Source organism: Podarcis erhardii, assembly GCF_964252035.2.
Source record: "Podarcis erhardii genome assembly, chromosome: 7".
In the NCBI taxonomy this organism is placed as follows: Eukaryota; Metazoa; Chordata; class Lepidosauria; order Squamata; family Lacertidae; genus Podarcis; species Podarcis erhardii.
This window is the reverse complement of record NC_138511.1, coordinates 12,638,967-12,657,036: the sequence shown is the minus strand read 5'-3', so window position 1 is coordinate 12,657,036 and position 18,070 is coordinate 12,638,967. Positions and strand designations below refer to the sequence as shown.

The following is an 18,070-nucleotide window of genomic DNA, read 5'->3' as shown; positions in this document are numbered from 1 at the left end:
TCCTTTGAAAAGTACGTGGAAACTTCAGCTGGTCCAGAATGCTGCAGCCAGACTGCTGACAAGGCCAAACTGTTAGACTGTTGACTCATAAATATTTTTTTAAAAATATTCCCTGCCCCCAGTTTTTTAAAGAAGTTTTACAAAGATACAAATCAAATATTTCCCCAATAAACATGTATTTTTTTTACTAGCCCCACCCCTTTTGCGGGTTCTTACATTTTTAAAATTTGTAACACTGCATTTCCTTCCTTATGCCAATTATTAATTACTCCCTGGTTTTCCTTTAACATGAATTTCAACTGCTTGGTTTTAAGTTAATCCTGCTAATGAACATATGTGTACAAAAACATTTCAGATAATCCACAAATTTCCCCCGGTCTTTGATAAATCTTTTTGGTTCTCCTGGTTTCTTATTGCTTCCTAAAGTTTTGCCATTTCTGCATAGTCCATTAATTTAGTCTGTGACTCCTCCTTGGTTGGTGCAGAATCTTCTTTCCATCTCTGAGCATAAATGATCCTGGCTGCGGTAGTAGCATACATAAACAGGGGTGGGGTGGTTTTTTGGGGGTCTTTAGGTAACTCTGTACCGATTATCCGTAAAAGAAAAGCTTCTGGTTTTTTAATAAAAGTTACTTTAAACATTTTCTTCAATTCATTATAAATCATTTCCCAGAAAGCTTTTGGTACCTTACAAGACCACTGACTGTTGACTCATACTAACAAGGTTCTGGCTAGTGTAACTTTGGGAGGGATGTGTGTGGCTATCACATTTGGCCATTGCAGGCTGGCTTAGAGTAGGGATGGGAAGGCAGGTAGGAGGAGGAAGGAGAAATTGAAAAGAAATGAGGCAGTTTCTCCTCCTTTCTGCTTTCCCATTCCACCTAACCTCAGCCAGCCATGACAGGTAAGACTGGTTTTCAACTTAGCACGAAATCTGGCATGTAATTAGCTCATTTTGCCTGGAGAGAAATTTCCAGCTCACGTTCTCTCTAACACAGAGAATAAACTTCTGTAATGCTTTTTTCCCTGGCTGCCCGGGCACAACTGCAGTTCGCCCGAGGCAACCAGCTGGGTAGCAGTGGACAAATAATATCTGACTTAGCATTTGCTGGTTGTAGCTGTTTAATAAGGTGTCTCTTTGTTTTCCCCTTCCCTCCTTCCAGTTGACCATACCAGAGTTGTCCTTCATGATGGTGATCCAAATGAGCCTGTTTCTGATTACATAAATGCCAATATTATCATGGTAAGGGTGTTTGTGGGGACCCCCCCCCCCCCGCTTCTGGGAGACTTGCGGACTTAATCTTCACTGTTGAGGGGAGGGGTGAGTCTGGAGGAGCATATCCTACCAGATAGTTAGTGGACCCCATTATTACCTGTTGGTTGGACAGTGTTCTCGAAGCTGCCAACATGAGTTTGACGAAATTGCGGGAGGCAGTGGAAGACAGGAGTGCCTGGCGTGCTCTGGTCCATGGGTTCACGAAGAGTCGGACATGACTAAACAACTAAACAACAACAACAACAACATTGTTACCTGTCTGGTGTGGGTAGGGGAGGTCCAATCCTGGGATAAGTTAACATTTTGTTGTTGTTTAGTCGTGTCTGACTCTTCGTGACCCCGTGGACCAGAGCATGCCAGGTACTCCTGTCTTCCACTGCCTCCTGCAGTTTGGTCAAACTAATGTTAGTATCTTCAAGAACACTGTCCCACCATCTCGTCCTCTGTCGTCCCCTTCTCCTTGTGCCCTCCATCTTTCCCAACATCAGAGTCTTTTCCAGGGAGTCTTCTCTTTAGACTGGACTGCTACAGGTGGGGGATGAACTCCCAAGAGACTGCGATCTGCTCACTGTATTGAAATGCTGTCTGCGATCTACCCATTGTCATTGCCAGGCAAACCTGTGAGCATTTTTTTGGGGGGAGCAAAAGTTGTTGAGCTTTTCTTAGGGGAGACTAAGTCCATGGATGCAAGGCAATTGACCGGAAGATCGTGATCGACCTGTTGGATATGCCCATGTTATATGATTCCCCCCCCCCCAATTTTCTATGAAATAATGTATTCATGCCTGTATATATATATATTTCATTGTAAGTTGCTTGTCGACCCTTTAGGTGACAAGTGGCTTATAACAGTGTGCAATCTCACTGTATACAAATTGTACAAGTGACAATACAGTGGTACCTCGGGTTAAGTACTTAATTTGTTCCAGAGGTCCGTACTTAACCTGAAACGGTTATTAACCTGAACCACCACTTTAGCTAATGGGGCCTCCTGCTGCCGCCGCGCTGACGCTGCACGATTTCTGTTCTCATCCTGAAGCAAAGTTCTTAAGCTGAGATACTATTTCTGGGTTAGCGGAGTCTGTAACCTGAAGCGTATGTAACCTGAAGCGTATGTAACCCAAGGTACCACTGTATAGTATTTCAATAACTTTATTATTATTATTATTATTTTGCAGCCGGAGTTTGAAACCAAGTGCAACAATGCAAAGCCCAAGAAGAGCTACATTGCCACCCAAGGCTGCTTGCAGAACACCGTCAACGACTTCTGGAGGATGGTGTTCCAGGAGAACTCGCGCGTGATCGTTATGACGACGAAAGAAGTCGAGAGGGGAAAGGTAAGGAGCCCACGCCTCTCAGGGGACCTTGCAATGCTGATCAGCCTCTGAGCATATCAAAACAAAATTTAAAAAATCCTTCCAGTAGCACCTTAGAGACCAACTAAGTTTATTATTGGTATGAGCTTTCGTCTCAGGGTGGATTTGATTTACTTCCATCAGCCTCCACATCACATGGCCTCTCTGCCTGGGGCTGATGGGACTTGTAGCCCAAAACATATGGAGAGCTTCAGTTGGCTGACATTGACGAAACCAGCAGCCCACCACCCTGTCTTGTTTTCCAGAGCAAGTGCGTAAAATACTGGCCAGATGAACATGCCCTAAAGGAATACGGTGTGATGCGCGTCCGAAATGTCAAAGAGAGTGCGGCTCATGACTACACGTTACGGGAACTCAAGCTTTCAAAGGTTGGGCAGGTAAGTCCGTGAAGTTATTTCTTTAGCTATGGCCAGCCTCTGGCTCATATTCTTCAAATGTGGTAGCAGCCAGACCTCAAGAAGAGCCCGCTTCTGTCCCGTATATGTTTATTTGTTTACATACAGCTATTAAAAAAATATATCAGAGCAGTTTGTACCAATAGTACAAAAACCCAAACCATATAAAAATGATAAAATCCGAAGTCAGCTAACGGTTGGAAATCCTTAACTGTGTGCAAAGGCCTGGCAGAATAGAAAAGTCTTTAGCAGTTGTTTAAAAGTTGACCCAGGAAGTGCTTGCTGAATCTCCATTGGCAGGGAGTTCCACAGAACTGGGCCAATGGCATAAAAGAAGCCTCTCTAACTTGGGGAACGATCAACAGTGCTCCTGAAGATGATCTTAGTGATTGAACTGGGATATAAGGCTCCTGAAGATGATCTTAGCGATTGAACTGGGATATAAGGTACCCTGGAGCTAAGTTGTTCAGGGCTTTGTAAATTACTGTATTTTTCCGTCTATAAGACGCCCTCATGTATAAGACACCCCCTATTTGGGGGGACTCAGATTTAAGAAAATCCACCCTCAGCACTATCCATGTATAAGACGCTCCCTAATTTTGGACATTCTTTTTTAGGGGAAAAACCTAGTCTTATACATGGAAAAATACGGTAATGCAAGGACCTTGAACCTGGCTCAGCAGTAAATGGGCAGCTGGCCCAGATGCTTTAGCAAGGGCGTCACATCAGCAGTCTGCCTGCTGTATCCTGTACCAGCTGGAGCTTCCACACCAGACTGCAAGGGCAGCCCCACACAGACCACATTGCAGTAATCCAGCCTTGAGGTTACCAGCGCATGGACTCAGGCTATCCTATGGATGCCCATATTGTCCCTCCCTTTCTGCCTGCTCATTCATCTCCCCCTCCTATTGAAAACTGGATTGTGAGATGCTCCAAGCAAGGGATTCTTTCTCTTTCTCTCTCTCTCTCTCTCTCTCTCTCTTTCTCTCTCTCTCTCTGCTTCTGCTCCTCTGAAGGCCCCACAGGTGCATGAATGCCATAGGATCAACAACTGATAATATGGCCTTCCTCATTCAGATGCGCTCCACATATTGTTGGACTCATATCCTCTCCAGTCAGCATGGCCAACGGCTAGGGATGATGGAGCCTAAAAATATTGGCAGGGCACCAGACTGGGAAAAGCTGCAACTGCACAGATGTGACTATAGAAATAACAATAATTTGAGGCTTCATTTAGCAAGGGAGCAAGGTCTTTCTTGCCCCAAGCTTTCTCTTTTTATATAAAAAGGAAAAAGAAGAAAGCAAAAGAAAGGGAAAATGTGAATTTGTGTGTGTTAGGTAGGTCTGAGACACTGCCATAAGAACATATGAAGAACCAGTGGCCCTCCAGTCCAACCAGGGATAGCTCCCCCCCCCCATGAAGTGGGGTGAAGCAACTGCCATAGGCAGATGAATCTCCCAATGTGGGGGTCCCATGGGTGTCCCCACAAGCCCTGCTGACTCCATGACAAGCAGAGAAGCCAGCACCGATTTCCGGCGAGATCTCACAAAGCATGAGAGATCTCGCGAGATTTCGATGAGATTCCTCGCCTGAAATTTGTGCCGGTGCCACAGCGGTGGAGAGGGCAGCTCGGAGGTGGTGTTGGCAGATAAGGGGGTGCCCCGAGGGAGTGTGGGGTGACATGCCAGCATGGGGCGGCACTTCCTGTTTTGCCTCATGCATCAAAATGGAATGTGCTGCCCCTGAGTCCGGCATTCTGTTATCAAAGTGGCTAGCTAGATGCTTGTAGGAAACCGGAAAGCAGGACTCCAGAACAAGAGTCCTCTTCCCTGCTGTGGCTTCCAGCAACTGGCATTCAGAATAATAATAATAATAATAATAATAATAATAATAATAATAATAATTTATTATTTGTACCCCACCCATCTGGCTGGGTTTTCCCAGCCACTCTGGGCGGCTTCCAACAAGGATTAAAAATACATCAAAATGTTACACGTTAAAAACTTCCCTGAACAGGGCTGCCTTCAGATGTCTTCTAAACGTCAGGTACCGTATTTTTTGCTCTATAAGACTCGCTTTTTCCCTTCTAAAAATTAAGGGGAAATGTGTGTGCGTCTTATGGAGTGAATGCAGGCTGCACAGCTATCCCAGAAGCCAGAACAGCAAGAGGGATCGCTGCTTTCGCTGCGCAGCGATCCCTCTTGTTATTCTGGCTTCTGAGATTCAGAATATTTTTTTTCTTGTTTTCCTCCTCCAAAAACTAGGTGCGTCTTATGGTCTGGTGCGTCTTATAGAGCAAAAATACGGTAGTTGTTTTTTTCTTTGACATCTGATCGGAGGGTGTTCCACAGGGCGGGTGCCACTACCGAGAAGGCCTTCTGCCTGGTTCCCTGTAGCATTGCTTCTCGCAGTGTGGGAACCGCCAGAAGGCCCTTGGAACGGGACCTCAGCATCCGGGCAGAACGATGGGGTTGGAGATGCTCCTTCAGCAAACATGAAGGCCGAGCATAGTCATCGGGGATAGTCGCCATTGAGAGCCCACTCCTCCATGAATTGGTCCAGTTTTCTTTTAAAGCCCCCCAAGTTTCGGCCATTGCTGCTTCTTGTGGGAGTGAGTTCCGAAGTTCATGCAACGTGTGAGGAAGGACTTTCTTCCATCTGTCTTGAATCTCTCCTCTGAAAACAGGCCTTGGTGTGCCAGGAATGCGTATAATGTTGGGGGGGGCAGTCTGATCTCCTGAGGGAGGGGCTTCTTCTGTAATTGGGGTGCTGCTGTTGAGATGACTCCTTCTCGGCAGACGGGACATGAAGAAGAGTTAAGAGCCTCGGATTTTAGATCTCCAGGTTGATGGACTGTTGGAGGTTGATGGAACTGTGGGTAGGGGCCGAGACCGCGGAGGCGGGACGGTGAAAGAAAATTGGGAATTTAAAATTTATATGTCGAGTTTTTTTTCTTTTAATGATTTTTTTTAATGGAAACTGGAAAAATCATGGAATGAAATTTTTATAACCCTAGGGGAAACGTCTTAAGAGAATAAGTTCAAATATATTAGTTTTAATGAGAAATAAGATTAAACAAAGTAAAAATGGATGGATAATTGGTGAAAGAGAGAATGAAAAATTACAGTATATTAAGATAAATTATTAGGATAAAAACAAAGATGAAGGATTTGCTGAAATACCTATCTGAACTAGAATATAAAGAGGGGAGGTGCGAGGAAGTCAAGGAAATAAGTTAAAGAAAGAAAAATATGTAAAGGTTTGATTTGGTTTTTTTTCTTTCTTCTTTTTGATTGTATGTATTTTTTATTTTTTTTTTCCTTTTTCCTTTTTTATCTGTTTTCGCTCTTTTATTTTTAGTTTTACTTTTTGGATGTGATTTGTTTTTATGTATTGTTTTGTTTTCCTTTGTTGATATCTTTTGTAACCTTTAAAATTTGAATAAACATTACTTTTTTTAAAAAAAGAGAGAGATGACTCCTTCTCATCTCCAGTGGCGCACCCTCCCCCACCCCCAAAGTGCTCCTTAAAAGGCAGGGAAAGATATTTGGGTGCCGTCTCTCCAGGGCAACACCGAACGAACAGTCTGGCAGTATCACTTCAGAACCTGGCCTGACCATGGAGTCCCCAGTGATCCTGGAGGAGTTCTAGATTTCTTAGAAGAGGTTCATCACAAGCAAGAAAACATCTCGGATGCTGGCCCAGTCGTGGTCCATTGCAGGTACCATGAGGCTTGGGCTCTGCCAGGGGTAGGCAACCTAAGGCCTGTGGGCCGGATCCGGCCCAATCACCTTCTGAATCCAGCTCGCGGATGGTTTGGGAATCAGCGTGTTTTTACATGAGTAGAATGTGTCTTTTTATTTAAAATGCATCTCTGGGTTATTTGTGGGGCATAGGAATTCGTTCATTTTTACCCTCAAAATATAGTCTGGCCCACCACAAGGTCTGAGAGACAGTGGACTGGCCCACGGCTGAAAAAGGTTGCTGACCCCTGGGCTATGCCTTTGCTCTTAAGCGCAACATTTTTCAAAGCCAAAAGAAGCAGAAATATAAGTTGTGTGTCTGTGTTTTTCCTCCCCCCCCCCCCCAGTGCTGGAATCGGCCGGACCGGAACATTCATTGTGATAGATATTCTCATTGACATAATCAGAGAGAAAGGTGAGTCCCTCTGCTTTTGTGTCAGCCTTCGCCTGCCTGGTGGGTTACAATTTCCATCAGTCCCAGCCAACACAGCTGTATGATGCTGAGGCAGATGGGAGCATGGGCTTTCTGGCGGCAAGGGCTGATGGGCCACGAAAGCAGAGCACAGCCATCCTGGCTGGTAGCCACCAATAGCCCTTCTCCTCCATGAATTTCTCCTATCCTCTTTTAAAGCCATTCAGGTTAGTGGCCATCACTGCCTCTTGTGGGATTGAGTTCCAGAGATTAACTATGCCCTGCATAAGAAAGGACTTCCTTTGATCTGCCCTGAATCCTCCATTGTCCAGATTCTTCGCAGTTCCACTTACCGTATTTTTCTCTCTATAAGACACACCTTTCCCATCCTAAAAAGTACAGTGGTACCTCGGGTTAAGTACTTAATTCGTTCCGGAGGTCCGTTCTTAACCTGAAACTGTTCTTAACCTGAAGCACCACTTTAGCTAATGGGGCCTCCTGCTGCTGCTGTGCCGCCGGAGCACGATTTCTCTTCTCATCCTGAAGCAAAGTTCTTAACCCGAGGTACTATTTCTGGGTTAGCGGAGTCTGTAACCTGAAGCGTATGTAACCTGAAGCGTAGGTAGCCCGAGGTACCACTGTAAGGGGAAATGTGCGTGCGTCTTATGGAGTGAATACAGGCTGCGCAGCTTTCGCTGAAGCCAGGAGAGTAAAAGGGATCGGTGCGCACCTGGCTTCAGGGATAGCCACCCGAAGCCTCCTGTGCTGTGCTCAGGAGGCTTTGCATTGTGTTCGCTGAAGCCAGGAGAACAAGAAGGATCGTTCCCTCTTCTCTCCTGGCTTCGCTTCGCTGGAGAGGCGCTGCACAGCTTTCCCTCTCTGCTCAGCACCCCTTCAGCGAAGCGGGAGAAGAAATGGAAGGGGCTCCGCGTCTCCTGCCTCTTTGCTGAAGGGGCGCTGAGCAGAGAGGGAGAGAAAATGTTTTTTTCCTGTTCTCCTCCTCTAAAACTAGGTGCGTCTTATGGTCGGGTGCATCTTATGGAGTGCAAAATACGGTGCTGCAACTGCTTCAAATGGAGCCTACAAACAAATGAAATTAGAACGAAATGGAGCCTCCAGGCCCAGGAGCAGTCTCTTCTTGAGACCCAAGTCCTAGAGGCACTTCCTTGAGGCCTCTTCTGGTTGGTCACCGTGGAGAAGAGGGTGCAAGGCTTGGTGGGTCCTTGGTCTGACCCAGCAAGGCCATCCTTGCTTCCTCACTCCCACACTGCCCAGCCTAGATTGCTGCTCTTCAGGAACTTCGGACGTCAGTGCAGAAGTGGAAGTTATTTCGCTGCAGCATAAGCTGCTGCTGGCTTGGGAGCTTAGGTGTGACTTCAGCCGGAATGAGTGGGGCTGGAAGGGTTTTCTCTCAGGTCCTGCCTGGGCATCCCTGTCCTGCTGATCCTTTTTACTCCCTGCCCTCCAGGCGTCGACTGTGACATTGACGTCCCAAAAACCATCCAAATGGTGCGGTCCCAGCGGTCAGGGATGGTGCAGACGGAGGCCCAGTACCGGTTCATTTACATGGCGGTGCAGCACTACATCGAAACGCTACAGCGTCGGATCGAGGAGGAGCAGGTAACGCCTCGAGTCGGGCTTTGAGGTGGGGCCGCTTTGGCTAAGGGCCCAGTGGGCGGGAAGTTCCAGTCTTCCCTTTTAGAAATAGGATAGTCTTTCAGATTTTCCTTCGTATTCTGGTTTTAGCATCTGTGTTTGTTGGTTTACGTATTGTAAGTGTATTTTAGTTACCTTGGTAAAAAAAAAAAGGAACTGGTAAATTTAATTAATAATAAAGCTAATATGATAAATAAGTGATCTCCCTTGCCTCCCTGTGCTCTCTTGTCTCTCTCCCTTTCAGAAGAGTAAGAGAAAAGGCCACGAATATACAAACATTAAATATTCTTTAGCAGACCAGGCCAGTGGAGACCAGAGTCCTCTCCCACCCTGTACTCCAACTCCGACCTGCCCCGAGTAAGTAGATGATCTCCTTCCCTCTCCAAGATCACATGCAAGGGCAAAGTTCGACATCACACCCAGATACAATGGCAAGCGACACGACTGTGACAGTGATACAGTCGTACCTTGGAAGTTGAACGCCTTGCGACTCGAACGTTTTGGCTCCCGAACTCCGCAAACCTAGAAGTGACTGTTCCGTTTTGCAAACGGTCTTGGAAACCCGAATGTCCGACGTGGCTTCCTGCAATTGGAAGCTGTGCCTTGGTTTCCAAACGTTTTGGAAGTCGAATGGACTTCGGAACGGATTTCATTCGACTTTCAAGGTACGACTGTATATTAACGAGGAGAAGAAACTTCCAACAAAGGATGGCAAAATACCATTGCAATTGCAAAGTGTAAATTTCAGCAAGGTTTACAAGGAACCAATATAGGCCCATTTATTATTACAGTATTATTATTATTATTATTATTATTATTATTATTATTATTATTATTATTTATTTATTAAGTTTTTCATCTAAGCAGATGAAAAATAGGCAGCCTTCCAGGTAAAATTCTGTTTCCAAGGTTTTCCTCAGGTGTTAACACCTCAAAGGCCGTATATTTGCAGTTTTCACAACTGGGATGACTTCATCTTCTACTGCTCTGGGCTTATCTACGCGAAAGAAGGCCCAGGATTGCACTGGAAGCAAAAATGCAGGAGGTGGGCTCCCCTGGGTCATTCCTGTCCTTGTGCACCATTAAGAGGCTGCCTTTCCTTGTTACTCAAATGCCTAGGCACTGTGGCTTTATTGACATGGAAAGACTTGGCAAGGCTTCTCTTACACTGTATGTAGAGCAAACCTTTTGGAGCTATAACGTAAAAGGGCGGGGAAACACCCACCCACACCTGTGCTTCAGCCTTGAAAAGTTTGCAAACAAATGGTCTCATCACAGAAAGATTTTCTGTGTCTCTGCAGGCTTTTTAAAAAAACAAATAAATGCAAAGTTTATAGTTTTTTTACTGAGCTTAAATCCTGCTTTTCTTGCTTTAGGAAACATAAAGCACATTTCTTCTGTGCCTGGAGCCTTCCAGATGTTTTGCACCATGATTCCCATCAGCGCCAGCCAGCATGGCTCATTGGAGGTGTGGTCCAAAACATTTAGAGAGGATCCGATTGGCGAAGTCTGTTCTGAGTGACCCAGCCATCCAGCAAACAAATGGAAACAGCATCAGCGGAAACCTTGTCTTTGTGTTTCTTCTCTGTTTCCAGTGGATTTTAAAACCCCTTTGCTTCTCCCTCCAGGATGAGGGAAGACAATGCCATGAGAGTCTATGAAAACGTTGGTCTGATGCAGCAGCAGAAAAGCTTCAGATGAGATGAAATGAGCAGCGTTCCTTGTGAGGAAGGCAAGTCCGACTCGGGTTGTGGCGGGGCTTAGCAGAGGGTTGCACGTTAATGGGGATCAGGTGTGTGCAGGCTGCAAGCAAACTACATCCTTGCATTTCCAGATTCACTTCTCACGTGCTCCAGTGAAAGAATCTTGGGAGCAGGGCTGGGAACAACTTCCAGCTGGCACCCATTAAGACATGTTGCTAGTCTTTCGTGTCCGAGCACAATTCAAAGTGTTGGTGCTGACCTTTAAAGCCCTAAAAGGCCTCGGTCCAGTATATCTGAAGGAGCGTCTCTACCCCCATTGTTCTGCCCGGACACTGAGGTCCAGCTCCGAGGGCCTTCTGGCGGTTCCCTCGCTGCGAGAAGCCAAGTTACACGGAACCAGGCAGGGCCTTCTCAGTAGTGGCGCCTGCCCTGTGGAATGCCCTCCCTTCAGATGTGAAGGAAATAAGCAGCTATCTTCTCTTTAAAAGACATCTGAAGGCAGCCCTGTTTAGGGAAGCTTTTAATGTTTGATGTATTACTGTATTTTAATATTTGGTTGGAAGCCGCCCAGAGTGGCTGGGGAAGCCCAGCCAGATGGGCGAGGTATAAATAATAATAATAGTAATAATAATAATAATAATAATAATAATAATAATAATAATTATTATTATTATTATTATTATTATTATTATTATTATTATTATTATTATGAGGTGGGCCACTGATCTGGCTCAAGATGAAGCAGGTTCTCCATGGATTAGCGTGGCAGTCCTTAAAGCTGCAAAGTTCAGGCAGCTCTAGGACAGGAGTGGCCACCTAGATGATGCTGGAAATGCAACTTCCATCATCCATGACCTTTGGTCAGGGCAGTATGGGAGTTGCAGTCCCCAATCCCCTGTTATAGCGCCCTCTCTGTATATTGTGGAGAAAAGCATGAGGTAGTCTAGCATGTGTGCGATTCTACCTTCCCTATTCTCAGGGCAGTATCTCCTATCTTCACAACAACTTTGTGGGGTAAGTTAGGGCGAGAGAGATTGGTCCAAGATAACCCAGCATGCTTTGTGGCTGTGCGGATTTGAATCTGGGTCTGTCCAGGCTCAGTCCAATACTCCATCCCCGTTTCACCTTCCTGGTTCCCAAATTTGAGTTCCAGTCAGCCACTTGGGAGCCACTTCTAGTTCCTCTCCTATTGCGTGTGATTCCCCTCTGAATTGAAGAACGGAGATGAGCCTGAGCATATGTTTAAAGGCTCTTTCTTCTTTTCTCCCTTTACAGAACTGAAATACCATTTTCTTTTATAAGAAAGTGAATCCAAGTGACTTGAGAAGCGTCCCACGAAGAGGAGTGGACTTTGACAGCTGCATAGAGCCTCTTATTTATGGTGTTTTTAACCCTTCAGTAATAAGCGGAACTTAAGACTATCTTTCGGAGAAACTCCTAATGCCTTTTCTCAACATTGTCTGATTTCTACAGTCCCTGATTTTGTTTTGTTTCCATTCAACTTGCGGTTCTTTTGCCTCCAGTGCAGACCAATACTCTGTTGTACTTGAACATTTTTCTCTCTCTCTCTCCTAGATGCTGAGGTTTTAAAGCTGTTTCCAATTAGATTTATTTTTTTTTTAAGGAAAATCCGTTTCTTATACTTAAAAAAGAAATCAAGTAACACGTCAGGTGATAAACTAATACTTTTTTCGTTGTTGGAGGTGTGTATGTGTGTGTGTGTGTGTCAGTTGTGCTAATTAGACATTTGTTCCTCCCCTTCTGCCCCCTTACTCTTGGCCCTGCTTCTGGTGAGGAGCCAGTGACCGTTCTGGAACAGGGCACATTGATCAGTTAATTTGTTCAAGACTTTAGTCCTCAAGGTGTCTGTCTTTCTTGGAAACGACGTTGCTTCTCTAGAACTGCCAATGATGCATGGTTTGCACCAGAGAAAACTAGTTTGTTTCTTAGAGCCTGCTGGGCAACTGTTTAGATGGTTGCTGCTGAATTCTGAGTGTTTTGGTTCAGGTGGTTGGGGGGAAGAGAGAGAGAGAGAGAGAGAGAGAGAGAGAGAGAGAGAGAGAGAGGGAGTGGTAGCTAAACTCTGATTCTGTGGTCTCAATGTTGGTGGCGTTCTGGAGTAAGCAGCCCAGCCTCTTTATCCGAGGCTCGTCTGGGGAGCAATCTCCTTTACTGCCCTGCCTGTGAGCATCCCAGGTGGTGTGTTAAAAGCAGGACACTGAACTAAACTGACCGGAATGACCCACTGGGGTTTTTCTTGTGTTCTCCGCCCTCTCTCCTTAAGAGGGGCAAGCGGTTGGATCTTCGGCAGTTGCGTTTCCCTGAATGTTGCGTCGGCCGTGTGAAAGGGGAGCTCTTGCTTCACGTTGCCTTGTGAGGGTGGAGGAAGATCTGGTTTCCAAAATGTCTTAGCAGCGTATTCTGTTAAGCGTAGATGTTCTGTGGTTAACATTCTGCCTTTTATTTCAAAGTGCCTTTCCCCTCCTGCCTCCCAGCTCCAAAACCATCTCTCCCCAGCTAGTGTAGTTTTTTCCCCCTGTCGGTGGAGTGGCGTTCAGCTTCTCTAAGTGGTCCTTTTGTGACTGTTGAAACCATAGCCCATCCTGGAAGCAGGACAACACCCTTCCTTGTCCAGCCTTTGCGGGGTTTGGGGGGGGTGTGGTGGCAGGTCTGATCAGTGGGGTGAGGTGGGGAGGCTTTTTCCGGAGGCCTTTGGTTGGCAGCGTAAGCCAGAGATGTTCTCCAAGGGCTCCTTTTCCCTTTGAAGCTGCATGGGAAGCTGACTTGCTTAGGTCAGAGCTGGAAAAACCTAATTTTAAGGCAGCGCTGTTGGGAAATCAGCCTCTTGTTGCCTTGGCTGTGCGTACAGCATTCTTAAATACAATTAGGATTTTAAAAAAATGTGCACCCAGAAAAACTGCATCTTGCAGTCTAAATGATGTAAATGGAGGAAACTTGCATAATTTCTCTGACTTCTAATAATTGGTTCCGTAGTTTTAACTACACCCCCCCATCCCTGAGTTTTACTGGCATTGCTGATTATGGAGAGAGTAATGGGGCTATTAGCTTTCCCTGACCCCCCACTGAGGTTCTGAGATTTCAGCTTGTGTAGCCTGTGCACTTGAAAGAACCTTGAGGACTAGAACCCTGTCTGGTTTGGTTTTGTTTCAAAAGAAAGCTTCTCTTGAATCCTTCTCCCCCGCCACTTTGTTCAGAATCACAGTGTGCACACAGCCATGCTCGTTGCAAGTTCAGCTTGATTGAACGGAAGGCCAGGAGGAGTGGAAATCTTCAACGTTTACTGTCCTTATAAAATAAAAAAACCACATTTTTTGCCCTATCTTCTGACTTCAAATTTTGGAACTCCTGTAAGCAGCTATGCCTGAAGTTTTGCATCTTACGCCTCAGCCTAGTTGGGCCACAGAGGAAGCTCCCTTTCTGCCTTGTCCTCAAATTTCACCTTAGCATTAGCAAAGACTTTGTTGTAGTTGCGGCCAAGAGGTTGGGAGCACATGAGAAAGGTGTGTGGCAGAGCCCCCCAACATTGGACAGATGGTGCCATCTGTCGCTACAGGCAGATGGTACTGGGATGAGGTGAGGAATTTGGTCCTGGTGGATGAGGCTCCTGGAGGTGTGAGGGTTGGACAAGGGCAATTTTCAGGAGCTGAACCGCGCTTACCCAAGCCAAGGGACAGGGCCATGCCTTACGATGGACCTGGGGCAGCGGCCAAAATCGGGGTCCCCGTTTCGTGTTCTCTTTCCCTTCCTCATACGGAGTTAAAACCTCAACCTGTTTCCTGGTGTCGCAGTGCTAAGTTTCCCCGTGTACTGTGCTTTGCTCCTCAAAAAACAAATAATTGGGTATTCCTGGCAGGGAAACCTGTAGCGACCCCAGGGTGCAGTTAAGTTTGGCTTCGTGTTATGAAAGGGGAAAACTAGACATGGGGATCCCAGTTTTGGCTGCCACCTCACTTTCCTGAGAAGCGCCTAGTTCCACCCTGCATCAGCACCCCTGGGTTTCTTCTGATAGATGGTTCTCAATGGGAGTGGGTGAAAGCGTACCCATAGGATGGATATCTTTTTAAAAAAGAGTGCCCTGAACGTTGTTGCTTGCCACCTGTTTAATGCATTGTGTTGTCTCCCGAGAACTTTGACTTCAATTTCGAGGGGGCTGAAACCCTGTTCAGTTTTTTTGGGGGGGGGTGACTGAAGGACTCCACAGAATCATCAGCGCTTCTTCTAGTGGACATCCCCCCCCCCCGGAAGAACGATGCTGAATCCTTCCTTCCTTCCTTCCTTCCTTCCTTCCTTCCTTCCTTCCTTTGCACATGCAAAGAGCTGAGTGGAGTGCTGGTGATGTCATTGAACACTGCCCCCCCCCTTCTCCCAACGGTGCCTGAAACAGTCACTATTATTGTTGTTGTTGTTTTGGAAGGCTTGTCAAATGAGAGTTTTAAAGGAACAAAATTCCACCTTGAGCATGGAGCCTGTAGGGAACATTGATGCAACCCTATCTTTCTTAAGACTGACGGGTCTGGCATCTCCTTCCAAAATGCAGTGCTCTGTGATATCTCTTCTCTGCTCTGTTCTCCCCTCCCACCCCACCCTAGATGTCTATTAGACCACTGGCTGAAATATGCCATCAGGCAAACAAATGCTATAGGACTCTTGACAAGGTGGTCATAATCTTGACATAGAGTGTTCGCCTTTTCTGTCCCAGGAGCTTTTAAAGCAGGAGGATCAATACATGGAATGGTTCCCCCCCTCCCAATCTTTATATCTGGCCCCCTCCCCCAGCCTGAGTGAATTCGGTTCAAGAAAAGCTCCACTGTGTGATTCTTGCGACTAGGATTTCGGTTGCCTGCCTGGTTTAAGTCGGAACGTGGCATATTGAATGTGCAGTTATTATTTTTCTCAGAGCACGTGATTACAGAATGTCATTGCTGAAACTTGAAAACAAACAAACTCAAATATGATTGTGCTGAGATGAGAACTTGAATAAGATCTTTGGGCCTTGCTGAAAACCAAAAGGAGACCTGTTCTTGTGGTTGTTGTTGTTTGTTTCTTTAAAAAGCTGTCTTTTTAAAATAAAGACCCTCGCTGTGAGTGCCCTTTTGCGGAAGCAAAACTTTAATGAACTTCCATAGCAATAGGGACACCCAACCCCTTTCCCAGGGATGGGACCCACAGGTAGCAGTCTGTAAGGGGGTGGCTGCATAGATATTGTGTCTTAGAAGTTTGTGGACTTGCAAATGGAAGGCCCATGGAGGAATCAGAACTGTTATCGAATGTATTTTAAACGATCCTTCCTAAATTGATCTCTGAAACAGCCAAAGGCTTCAAGGGTTCTAATGACTTAGTTTTAAATGTTGGGGAAGATTTTTTTTTTACATATTTTTGGGGTCAAGGGAATGTCCTTTAATTCTGGAATTGTCTTAACTTTTGAAAAGCCTGCCCTGTCTTTTCTTTCAGTGGGAAGTTGCAAAATCTGAAACGTGGAATATTTTCACTGAAAAATTGCATTTCCCTGGTCTGGCGCATGTCCCGCTTCTTCCTATTTTGGGGGAGAGCACTCAGAACTCTCCATGGCCAGTTTTCCTGACCTCGACTTCATGTGAGTGAAATTTAGTGACCCCTCCAGAGGCAGTGATTCTCAGACTCTTGAGGACTGTATGGTTAAGAGGCTAGTTACCTGCTGGCAAATCTGCTAGCTCTGCAGCAGGGGTGATTGGATCAGTCAGTTGCTGCCAAGGCAGAAAAAATTATCCATGCTCAGAGGCTGCTCTTTGTCATGTCTCTGCATGAGTTTGGCAGCACACCCAGATCAGGGACTCATACAGAGGGGCCTGGTGCTCTTCTAAGGGCAGATAACACTCATTCTTTCACATACTCTAAGGCTTTTGGAGTTTGTGAGTGAAGAATGTCTCCTTCTTTCTAATTTAAGAGAAAAGCATTACCTCAGAGTTTGGGAGGCCCTGGCCTATGAGGATCATCCTTGCCGGTGTGCCATTGCTTACTGAATGTTTGAGGATAACGTACTTCCATTTTTTCACAGACTCTTTAGAAGAAAGCTCCTGTCAGTCTCAACGAAATGTTTTATTCCCCCCTCCCCCCCATGAAATTTCATGTTTAAAACGATTTTACTTTGTTATTCTGTAGTGAGAAACAATAGCTTCTGTTGTTAAAGGTATGTGGGGAGACGATAAATGACATAACTGGGAACTAGCTGGGCTGGAAAACTCACAAACTAGAAATTTTAAGCAATTTGACGTATTTCTCAGCCCCAGATACTAGGGTGGGGCGGAGGCTTTATATCATAATTTTGTGTTGTGTTTTTGTCCTTTTTTCTCCAAATTTTAATCCTTAATGCCTGTCTTCTTTCTTTAATTTATGAACACCCTTGTGACTTTATATATATATATATATAAAAAAAACGACGCTAACGGCTCTATGAGAGAAGATCTCTGTTATATTCATCTAGGTTGAAAAATAGCTTCCCCCCTTCCTTATTCTCTTCCCCCTCTTCCAGCAATGTATGAAGTACTGTACCAGAGTATTAAATGAAATGTAATATTTTATTGAGGGGGGAGGGAAGAGAGAGAAAAAGGACCTCAGCCTTCTCCTTTAAAAGGAATGCATACGTCAACAGGTTTTATGTGAATCGTGTACATGTTCCAGATGTGCTCTGTTCTCCGACATCCAGAAGGGGCACAGCTCACAGCCAGACACTTGGCCTGGGCCGTCCCCAGCCAAGCCTGCAGGCTCTCGCCGGTGTGTGGGGCTGGTCAGTTCGCCCCCCACACTGTTTCAAAGCCCTCGTCTTCACTGCCTTCGGTGCCCATGTATCCTGTAGACCCTTTTGCAATCATGTGACATTAAAAGGCAAAAGAAGAAGAAAAAGATCACGTGTAGAAAACTTCCTGATTTGTCTTGTCTGTCCCCAGCCTGTATTTATGGGTGTTGAAGTCTGGCTGCGTCGCTGGCTGTGCTGTGTTTTTGTTTTTAATTGCTCCAAGGCTTATTATCCAGAGTAAAAGCATTATTTGTAAAACAACAGAACTTTAAAAATATATATAGGAATAAAAAAAAATCCATTTTCTTATACCTGTTTCTTGAATGCTTTTGTATCGGTAGTGCCGGGTGATGTTAGTTTGCGTCTGTGGGAATTCTGCATTAAAACTCCCGATAATGCAGTTAGTATAAATCATGCAGTGCTTGTGCATTCACATGAATTCTTACATGGAAATACCGTATTTTTCGCTTCATTGGACGCAGTTTTTCCCCTCCAAAAATTGAGGGGAAATGTGTGTGCGTCCTATGGAGCGAATGCAGGCTTGTGCCATAACCGCGTGCAACCCCTCCGGCAGGGAGAGGCTGCACGGGGCTATGGCTTCTAGATCAAGGGAAGTAATAGTGCCACTGTATTCTGCTCTGGTCAGACCTCACCTGGAGTACTGTGTCCAGTTCTGGGCACCACAGTTCAAGAAGGACACGGACAAACTGGAACG

General features: G+C 45.6%; 1 protein-coding gene across 1 annotated transcript in view; it reads left to right on the top strand.

Annotated features, from left to right (window-relative positions):
- Nucleotides 1-17,664, top strand: part of PTPN11 (protein tyrosine phosphatase non-receptor type 11) — a 34,675-nt gene extending 17,011 nt beyond the window's left edge. The window contains exons 8-16 of the mRNA XM_081871040.1: nt 1,164-1,243; nt 2,455-2,613; nt 2,898-3,029; nt 6,615-6,769; nt 7,139-7,206; nt 8,672-8,823; nt 9,104-9,216; nt 10,488-10,591; nt 11,838-17,664. Coding sequence (XP_081727166.1) covers nt 1,164-1,243; nt 2,455-2,613; nt 2,898-3,029; nt 6,615-6,769; nt 7,139-7,206; nt 8,672-8,823; nt 9,104-9,216; nt 10,488-10,560 — 932 coding nt within the window. The 3' untranslated portion in view covers nt 10,561-10,591; nt 11,838-17,664. The remainder of the gene's footprint in view (nt 1-1,163; nt 1,244-2,454; nt 2,614-2,897; nt 3,030-6,614; nt 6,770-7,138; nt 7,207-8,671; nt 8,824-9,103; nt 9,217-10,487; nt 10,592-11,837) is intronic.
- Nucleotides 17,665-18,070: the final 406 nt, after the last annotated feature.